Source organism: Pyxicephalus adspersus, chromosome 5 (assembly GCF_032062135.1).
Source record: "Pyxicephalus adspersus chromosome 5, UCB_Pads_2.0, whole genome shotgun sequence".
Taxonomy (NCBI): domain Eukaryota; kingdom Metazoa; phylum Chordata; class Amphibia; order Anura; family Pyxicephalidae; genus Pyxicephalus; species Pyxicephalus adspersus.
In genome coordinates, this window is record NC_092862.1 from 92165504 (window position 1) to 92176646 (window position 11143).

Sequence of the window (11143 nt, forward strand, 5' to 3'; positions counted from 1 at the left end):
TATATATATATATATATATATATATATAAATATATATTATATTCCACCTTATTGGTATTTAGTATTAAACATCAAATTATACATCAACATTTATATCCTAAGTATTTGGTATTTAGTATATATATATATGAATGATAGGTTAGGAAAAGGTTAGCAACAGTAATTACTCGAAACTCACTGCAGCACAGATTAGCCCAGCTAAATCCTACAACAGGCATAGATCAGTATGCCACCTAGCAAATTTTGTGGAAGGCATAGTCGACTTTGGTTATTATGTAAAGCTCTGCCATCTTTAGTCATCTTATCATACACAAGCAAAAATCCATTTTTTTATTTCCTTGAATGTGGTAGTCTTTGCAAGGTACATTTTCACAGCTTTCTCTAAGCTATGTGATGCTAAGTAAACAGCCTAAACTTTAAAAAAATCAACCCCATTGTATTTCAGAAATATGGTAAGCAGTGCAAGCTCACCATTGTCTTCTTTGTTTCTTTTTGGAGACTGTTTGTGCACTTTGATGAATTTAGAGGATTTCAATTGCAATAATAATTGTTGTGGATTGCTACTAATTATTTCAGAATAATAAAGTAGTACTGCTTTTTCCGGTCTTTGATTTAGGGCCATTACCAGCCACAGTTCTACCAGACTGCTGCCTATTTATGTTTTAATTGTGTTCTGTGTCACAACAATATAAAAGGCTGCTAGAAAGGCTTGATAGGAAGTGTTGATGCTTTTTGAGTGTGGTTTGGCAAGAGCTGCTGTTATTTTTTAATGTGTGATTGGCCACAGTGCATGTGTCATGGGAAACATTTTATAATAACTGTACTTGCAATTTTTTAAAATAGTTTTAAAATGTAAAAGTTGGTAACAATTTCAATAAAAAAATGTAAGTTCTTTAGCCTTCAGTGGTACTTTTTTTTCTAACAACAGTATATATAACAAGTATTGTTAAATCTCAGGTTTTAGGAAGTCAATGCAACTATAAATATGAAATGTCCTTCTTAGCATTAGTTTTAGTAAGATTTACACAAAAACGCCATCTAATACAAATATATATATATTATATTTACCCAATTTAGTCCCCTGTATATGTGAGGTATATTGGGTGTATTAGTTTGATTTCCAAGTGTTTATTCAGTGTAAAAAAATGTTATTTGCTCAAGAAACCAAATATAAACATAAAAGTAAATTTAACTTTGTAGGTAAATTCCAAACAGAAATACCACTCTTTGCAAAACATGTCAGTTCTCAAAAGCAGTCCATCTGGTTCATGTGATCCAACCATCTGAGCTGTGATATCAAGGTAATATACAGTAATAAAGTGGAACTATATTTGGTTTTATATCTAAATTATATCTAATTTGGCTTTGTGTCACGTGTAAATAAAATGAAAAAGTACAAAAATATTTTCTTACCTTATTTCAAAATTAAGGAAATATCTCTTGGCCCATCTTCCTTTCCTGTGCTTGTGGAGCGTGACACTGTTCGTCTTCCTTCCCTTGGCATAACAGGATTACACTTTCCTACCATGTAGGCAAGTACTGGTCTTTTACACAAAAATACTGGTGATATATGTAGGGAGCAGAAGATCCTAACTAGGAAGTAAAAATCATTGTGCAGCAAAGATGGCGTATGGTATAGCTCTATCAGGGATAGAACAGCAGACAGGAATACAGAGTTTCAGCATGCTGTATGGTTCTTTTAGGGGGTCTCCAAACAGACCATAAGAGATGAGACAGTGCCCCTGATTCATCAATGAAATCCGCGCTCGCTGGAAGCGCGAAAGTACGCGCTGCCAGCGATCGCGGATTACCGAGGTCCGGACTCGAGTATGTGCGTACACCCGCCTCACTTGACTTTTAATGCAAGATCGCCAGTAAAAAGCTGTCGGATAAGCGCGGCTCCGTGCCCGAGCTTTTTCTGTTGCTGAATAGCGCGACCGCGTACGATTCCGGATCGCTAATACGAATGCGCGACCGATAATCCGATTCTGCTTGATGAATCAGGGGCTAGTAGATGCTAATGAGGAAGATTTATTGTTGCAACAGTGAAAATAAATGCTTAGCAGTTAAAGCACAGTGATTCTAGCTAAAACAAGGAAATACATCAATATTTTAGGCATACAGAATCATTCCTTTATAAGAAGGTTTAGGCTGTTATATAACTGTAATTAAGCTAATTTACCAATACCATATACTCAGAAGTCCATAAAAGCATAATACTTTACAAACTGTTAATAGGGTGGATAAAGCATGTGTCTAACATTTTTGGCACTAAAACGACTGTCCGCAATCCTCGATTCTTATTCAAGCTGGTTAAAACCACAAGGGTCTCTTATCAGCCTTAAAGCCTCTGGTGTTCAACTTTCAGGGTCATCCTGCTTACTGTTTCTGTTGCAGGTATTGCTCTCTGCAAACAATCAAACAAAGCAGTAACTTGTTCATGTGAGCATAATCTTTTTTAATTTATATACTGACCCTGTATTTTGCTATCTCAATACGAAAATGAAATTACAAATAAGCACATCTAAAAAGGTGAAATCTAATTCTGCTCTCCCCTGCTGGGAGAGTGTTTATTCTTGGCACACATGTCTTTAGAGCCTAAATGGCTCCCTTTCCTAGTCTATTCTGAGTGCTGGTGTGTAGAGGATGACAAGAGTCCAATATCAAGGCAAATTCATATAGATATGCTAACTATATGTAAAAATAAATGTTTGCGCTTTAAAATTGCTGTTAACCTATAGAATAAACTATTAGCCACGGGCAGTTTCAGCATAAATGGATTTATTGGCAGCAGTTTCTCGATACTGGGAAATAAAAGCAACAACTGGACCCACCCTATATGGAGGATCCACATCTATATCAAACTTGTTAGGCGTCTTCTTGGACTTTCTTCCAAGGATAAATGTTAGTTTATTAGCCCTCAACTGAGCTGGCTTGTTTACAACTGTTTGATTCTTTCTTCTTCTTTCTTACAACTGTTTGATTCTTTGGAGTATAACTCACATAGTGACAACAGACACTCGTTCTGTATTGTACCCCTTACCTTTTTAATGTCCCCTCCCCCCTTAATTTGGTTATAGTATTCCTCATTTCACGTATAAATTTTGTTCATGTTCATATAATGTTCAAATAATAAATAGATGTTCAAAAAAAATTATGAGCTACATTTTGTCACCACCCAACAAATAATTGTAATCCTCAGCCTAAAAAATGTATGCAATGTCATATTTTTAAGAAGGACATTTTGAGATAAGGTTAAGTAACATTTAAAGGTTCTTTTATTTCATGTCTCATCTGCAAGGTTGTCTTTATCCTATGCAGGTAAAATTAATGTTTTTTCCATTCCCAGACTTCACATTAAAACTCAAGACAATGTCATTAAAACTGTTATTTGCCAGGAAAATTGCATATTTTCACAACAAAGAGCAAATTACAACCTAATGGTAAATTTGGCAGTTTGGCAAGTTAGCATGCCAAAACAAAGTGGTTAAAGTAGTAAGATGCCAAAAGCATTCCAACAATTCAGTATCTAACAAGGTGCAGCTTGTAGCTGAAAATCAAATGCATGTTAGAATGTTAGTATGCAGTGTTTCCCCTTTCCAGAACAAAATGAATATTTATTTGTTTCTTTAAACTTCTTTTTGTTACAAATCATATATTGCAAAAGGTAATAACATCCTTGTATATATTTTTGCTTGTAATATCAATACAGACTTTTTGTGCCCACAAATTTGAAATGTCCATAATGTGTAATAAACAAATGAAATGTCCAAACATAATTGTAATAAACAAACAGACTTTCAGCTTTAATTCAGGATTGAACAAAAAGACTGCATAAAAATGTGAGGAACTAAAGCCTTTTTTTAACACAATCACTTTATTTCAGGGGCTCAAAAGTAATTGGACAAATTAAAGAGCTAAAAATAAGATGTTCATTTCTAATGCTTGGTTGAAAACCCTTTGCTGGCAATGACAGTCTGTAGTCCTAAACTCACGGACATCACCAGATGCTGGGTTTCCTTCTTTTTAATTTTCTGCCAGGCTTTTACTGCAGCTGCTGTGGGCCTTTCTGTCCGAAGTTTAGTCTTCAACAAGTGAAATGCATGCTCAATTGGGTTCAGATCAGGTGACTGACTTGGCCATTCATGAATTTTCCACTTCTTTGCTTTAATAAACTCCTGGGTTGCTTTGGCTGTATGTTTTGGGTCATTGTCCATCTGTATTATGCCCCTGAAATAAAGTGATTGTGTTAAAAAAGGCTTAAGTTCCTCACATTTTTATGCAATCTTTTTGTTTAACCCACTGAATTAAAGCTGAAAGTTTGCAGTTCAACTGCATCTGAGTTGTTTCATTTAAAATTAATTGTGGTAATGTACAGAACTAAAATTAAAAGTTGTCTCTGTCCAAATATTTATTAGAGGGATTAGAGGGAGTATTATTATTATTTATTATTATGTATTAGAGGGAGTATTACACGTGATCAATTTCAATAATTATGGCTGATTTGGCCCCATAACAAAACTGTTATACAATTACTTATCTTAGAAAACATTCAAAACATTATATCCATATTAATAATATCACTGAATTTGTCAAATGCTTTTGTAACCTGTTTAAATCACTGAGCAGCCAGACATATTAGGGTTCTATAGACAACCTTAAAGAGATTTTTTATATAGGGAGTATAATATACAACATTGTTATGACTGCTTATTAAATAAAATGGGAAAACAGGGAATGGTCCAGTATTTTTAGTGTTTAACTAACTGGTAGGATGGATTCTGAAGACTCTCATATGCTTGGTTGTTATGCTTCAGAAAACTGTTTTATACAGAAATGCATTATGTCTTTTACCAAATACTAGTATTTTTAAATGATTCACCATATTTATTAAAAGTTATTTTGTTCCGCATGTTGTCTACATTAACATATACTCCATATGTTTTCTACTTTTTATTGCAGTTTTTAGCTACTTAGAAAATGGTACAGAATCTTACAGTGAAGAACAGCAAGCAACAGGCATACAGTCAATGGTATAAATATTTTTTATATTTAAGTATGTTTACACTATTTTAAAAGCACTTGTGGATTGAGAAGTGTGTACTAATTAGAAAGACTGATTAGTAGTTGTTTTATAAAACATTTTTTTATTATAAACCTTTCAGAACCCTGGGAAATTTAGAATGAACATTTAATGAAAAATGTATCTCTTAAAAGCTTACCCTTGCTAAAAACTACAGGTAAATTTCAATTTATCACAAGGCAGAAGTAATGAAACTTGTATACAAATTTCTACTTTTTTGGCACCACCTCAAGCTTCCCATGGTTAGTAAGGCGGACCATAACAATAATCCCTTCCCACTGGCAATCAGGTAATTATCGTTTACTAGCACAATGCACTATGTTGGAAAACAATATTCACCGGCCCCCTTTGAAAGTCAGCAGCCATCACTTTTCACAACTGCTAACTTTGGGTCCTTACTGACAATCAGGAACCAAATAAGTCCTTAACAATAATGTGACCTGTTCCCTATAGCATAGTAATTTACATGCATACTAAAGGTTTTTAGAGAAAAACAATGGGGACATCAGCATGAAGATGAGCATTGCCATTAATTTTGATTGTAGCTGTAATTGTTCAGTATTTTAAAAAAATAATTCAAATATTGAAAATGTTTATTTTACATTTTTAAATAAATATTTACTGACCTGTAAAAAATTTTGATATTAGGTTTATTTAAATGTTTTTCTTCTTTTGCCATAGGGTAATTGTCTTGTGAGTCTTGTTACTTGATGTATTATCTCAGCATCAATAATCTCTGTTCATAAAATAGTTGCCAAGATCCATAAAAGGGCATCAAGGGAAGCAATCCCCCCACCCCCATCCATCATCAAACAATGGTTTGATAGAGTTAATGATATAATTGCACATGGACGATTTAACCTCTTCCCAAGCTCAGAGATCCAAGAAATTTTAAAATACCTGAATTTATTGGATTCAGTACAGCTATTCTGCAGACTATCTGGCATTGATGTGTCAAGATCCCTCGTCTGAGGTGTCAGATGAATTGGTAACTTTTTAGTCCTATAAAAATCGAAAAATTCATTTGCAGCCCAAGTCTACATTTTTTAACCAATAGCTTTTTGCTATTTTTTTATTGATACCACACAGCTTCATGGCTCATTTTTTTTTTAAAGCTTCCTATATCAATCTTGTTTTGTATACTTATTTTGTAACAATTTTCACTACAACTGTATTGCATTTTTGTTTTCATTATCCTCTATCATTGCAAATATACAAATATATTAATAAATACATAAATAGAAAGGGAAGTTTGAAGGTTGAATCTTTCCAAGATTGCATTAGATGTTAGTTGCCTATTTCTCTAGAGTGACATCATTTTGACTGGATTTTTAGAGAAAACATTTAATTTAAATTGTCTGGGGTTACTTAGGATTCATGATTTCAGTAACATACTGCTTTTGCTCATTTTCCTAGAATTCTATGAATCCACATTATTTCCATGTATTTTTGCGTTGTGATTCTATCAATGATTCTATCAATCTATTAGGTATGATTCTATCAAAACCCGAAATAACAAGATTTTAATAACAAGATTTTAAAACAACAAATAATGTTAAAGTTATACAAATGTACTATAAATTTAAAAAAACAGTGAATTATGGTTATTAAATAACAACATTATAGTATAAAAGCAAGCTCCTATTGATAAGGAAAAAACACTTGGAAGTACTGATGTGAGATCACAAATATAGAAAAAGAAAAACCAGTGAAAAAAAAATATATAAAAGTCACGTACGTTCCATACAAACAGCTGGATGATGGGTATGAGTTAATAAGTCACATTTTACTGTATGGTAATGTTGCTATAGCTACACCTCAACCTGTAAGATTGTTTTGTCTAGAAACAATTTCCATTTAACTGCTTCAAAAACTATTCAAATAGTGTCAGGATGGCAATACCCAAAAAGCTAATGTGGATATAAAAGTTGACAGACACAGAACATGAAATAATGCCTGCAACACAGTAAATTTCTTAGCGGGAAATCAAAGCATGATTAACTCTGACATGCTTTCAGAAACTAAGACACAAAAACATGGAAAATAGTCACTTTTAATTAAACAGTGAATAGTTATGCTAAGCTTGGACATGACATTTTCCAATACAATGAGAATTCAGGCTCTTCTATCAGCAACATGGTATTATTTCTACCAAATGTATAATTATTTTTTTACACATATTTCACAATGTACTGAATGCTAATTGGACTGACATAGTGATGGTAAGGCAAATGGACTTGCCCCAAAACAGATCATATGATGAAGCTGAGGAACTAAGGAGGTGAGAATTATATCTACCAAATAATAAAACAAAAAAGACACATTTTGACCACTACCTGGTCACTACACTTTAGACTTCAGAAATGTATATTACAAGGAAAAATTTGTTATATTTGTTTTTAACTAGTAATCACAACGAGAAAGGTTTAATCCAAATTTAAAAAATGAGTGTGTAATTTTTTTTAAAAGCATATGTTAGGTTGGGACAGGATTCAAAGCCCTAATTTTTGTATATGGAAGCAGAGTTAAAGCCATTTAAACAGGCTAGACGTTTAAGGACCACTGAGGCTAACTTGAAGTTATATCTGTCAGTGCTACAATAATGTCCTGCTGCTGGAATACTCATGGGACCCATCATCTAGGTTGTTGACCCCAAGGTCAACTTTGAAGGCTGTATTAACTAAGGATAGACTTTCTAGCATCCCATATGGGTAAATTGTAATATAGGAGAGCACTTCTCCACTGACACCAATGCAAAGGCCTTTTTTTCTACTGACATCAATTTAAGGGGGGATGTTTCCACTGACACCAATGCAAAAGATTTCTCTAATAAGACTAAAATAGGGGGACTAAAAATGTGAGGCTTCCATTGTGGAACAGTAATTAATCCATAATTTTGAGGGGTACAAAGGCTATGGAACATGTGTATTGTGTAAATAACTGATATGTTTTTAGTTAGTTTTAGTTAGTTATGCCTCCTATTTACTTGTTTTCAAAAGCTAGCAAATGTTCTTGGTCACCACTTGACTTTGCAGCCTAGTTTGTTAGTATGAAATCCATAGGTCTGTTTGGTTCTTTTAGGGGGTCTCCAAACAGACCATCAGAGATGAGACAGTAGATCCTAACTAAGAAGATTTACTGTTGCAACAGAGAAAATCAAAAGCTTAGCAGTTAAAGCACAGATTTTTAAACTAAAACCAGGAAATACATAAATCTTTATAGGCATACAGAATCACTCCTGTATAGGAGGGCTTAAGCCGTTATCTAATTGTCATTAAGCAGATTGTCCAATAACGTATACTCGGAAGTCCATATAGGCATAAAAATTTACAAACAGTTAATGGGGTGAATAAACCACGTGTCTAGCATGATCTTGGACTTTTGTTCAAGCTGGTATTAACTGCAAGGGTCTCTTATCAGCTTTCTGTGTTCAGTTTTCAGGGTCATCCTGCTGATTGTTTCTGTTGCAGGAAAGCTTGTTGATCCTTACAGAATTTCTATTCTTTTTTTTATAACCAACTGTGAAATAAATTGTTGTAAATATTTTTGAATTTCTAAATTCTAATTCTTCAATCTCTTCTATTTCTATGGTATGATACTTCACAAGTAGATTCTGGTTGGAGTGGCCCGGGGAGCAGAGACATCATGTCTGATTTTGTCAATTTTATCCCTAAAGTAGGTGGCTATGTCTTGGGCAGAGAAGGTAGTTGTGGGGGGAGTGGGTGTGGGATTGAGGGAGTCAATTTTTGAGAATAGGCTGCATGGGTTGGAAGCTTGGGAGGAAATGACAGCGGAGAAATAATTTTACTTGGTGACAGTGAGTTCAGTGTTAAAGTGTTGTAGTCTGGCTTTGTAGTCCATAAAGTCAGCAGTGGGGCCAGATTTCCTCCACTCGCACTCAGCTGCTCGAACAATCTTTTGTAAATGTTTGGGGTGATTGATGTGCCAGGGTCAGGGGTTGGCAGGGCTGGGGTAGCGGAAGGTGGCAGGGGCAACTTTATCCAGAGCCAAGGAAAGAGAGTGGTTGAACTGGGTGGCACCTTCATCTGGGGAGATGATTTTGGAGAGTGCGGGTGAGGGACCCAAGGCAGTTTGAGAATTGGTTGTGGTCAAGGTTACGAATATTTCAAGAGTTAGATAGGTTGAAGGTGATTAAGTTGTAGTCAGAAAAGGGAACTAGTGTGTTGTCAAAGTAGGTGAGGTTGCAGAGTTTGGAGAACACCAGGTCTAAAGTGTGTCAAGCGATATGTGTGGGCCCGTTGATGTTCTGTGTCCAAAGGAGGAGGTAGTGTTGCCAGGTCTAGGGGTATGTGTGACCCACAGGCCTCCAAAGGAGAGAGCAGCAGCAGTGGCAGAGCCTGAGGAGGAAAGGCAAGTTTCAGTAAGAGCCAGGAAGTTTAGAGATTTAGAGAGAAGAAGGTTGTGTATAAAGGTTAAGTTATTGCCAACGGATCTGGCATTCAATAGACTGCCAGGGAAAGGGGGGACGAACTTATAGGTAGTAGGGATAGTAATGAGGTTAGGAGGAGGTTGAATGTTGGTGAGAGGGTAGGGAAGAGAGAAGCTGTGAGGGGGGCCAGAGTTGAGTGAGATATCATCAGCAAGTACTAAAAGAGAGAAAATGTGCAAAAGTACAGACAGAGAAAGCAGGAGAGTAAAGGAGCAAACAGAGAAGGAGTTACCAGACACATATAAAGTTTTATGGGTCTCTGTGTATAGACATTTGTCACGCTTGGGGAGACAGAGCCACTAGGGGTGCTACGGCTTGCACAGAAATGGTGTGAGCCCTGAAAACGGGCAAGGCGCAGATTCTAAGCAGTAACCAGGTCTTCTCCAGAGCTTCTAGTGTTGATGATGTTGTGTTGGTGGTTACTGCCAGGTTGCGGTTCTTGGGCACACCAGGATGGGCAGGAAGACACACAGTACCAAATCACTAGGCAGAAGCATTGTCAATGAAGACCGTGGTTGAGGCAGGCAGCAAGCATGACGGATCAGGTCACAAGCCAGAGGTCAAATACCAGGGATCCAGAAAAAAAGACAGTGAGAAGTGAGACACATTGCACAAATGCTGAGTGCTGTGTCTAAGCTAGCTAAATAGCCAGGGATAATTAAGAGGCTATTTCCTGATTGGCTGGAAGGATGGGCGAAACTGATAAAACTTGGGAGACCAGGCATGTCCAGAGTCAGTACTGCCTGCCTAAAGTTCACTTTATTAGTATAGGAGCGCATCAAATCTGCAAATTTAATACAATAAAAAAGCACTGAACAACATATTAATATATAATCCTCATATTTTTATCCTTTTTCTGACATTTATACAAAATTGGAGCTATACTTTCCTAAATTTGCACAATTTGACCGTTTTTCGAATCTTAACCAAATTCCAAGGCTACAGTTCTTTATCCTCATGTAACTTCTTCATTATATTGATATTTACAATAATCTTTCTTTATAAATCCTAATTAAGTAAAGGGGATATATTAAAGGTGTGTCGGCAGAATTTATTGGTTTATGCATGTATATGATACAATTGAATAGATTAACTCTGTAAACTGCTTTCTGGTTCAATTAAACTTTACTCAGCTTTGGTTGGTGATTGAACTTTACTGCAGCATTTGGGTGTAGCCAAGTCTCTTTTACTTGTAATCTAACAGTTGTGATTGGAATTAGAAGCACAAATAGATCTTGACTTCAGGCTGCATATACCAGTATTCTGCAATAGAAGAAACACTGTTGCATATTCATTAATTCTGAGATAAAGATTACACATTTCCAGACAAATCATTATTATACTGAGCTTCTAAATAATATGAAAATGTTAAACCCATCTTTGTATAATTTGTGATAGTTTACTTTTATAATCACAGCATTACCTCTTTCTACTTTTACTAAACTCAGGGTGATACGAGATACATACCCTGTTTCCCCGATTATAAGGCACTCTCCTATATTTTTTGAAATGCCAAAATATGCCCTGGGTCTTATTTTCAGGGGATGTCTTATTTTTCCATGAAGAAGACTACAGTACACATTTATTGTTGAAAGTCACTCATGATCACT

The 11143-nt window shown here is 35.4% G+C and overlaps 1 protein-coding gene across 2 annotated transcripts in view; it reads left to right on the plus strand.

Annotated features, from left to right (window-relative positions):
* Positions 1 to 11143, plus strand: part of STAC (SH3 and cysteine rich domain) — a 144543-nt gene that overhangs the window by 107572 nt on the left and 25828 nt on the right. For both annotated transcript variants that reach the window (XM_072412126.1, XM_072412127.1), the window contains one exon: positions 4963 to 5033. In XM_072412126.1, coding sequence (XP_072268227.1) covers positions 4963 to 5033 — 71 coding nt within the window. The remainder of the gene's footprint in view (positions 1 to 4962; positions 5034 to 11143) is intronic.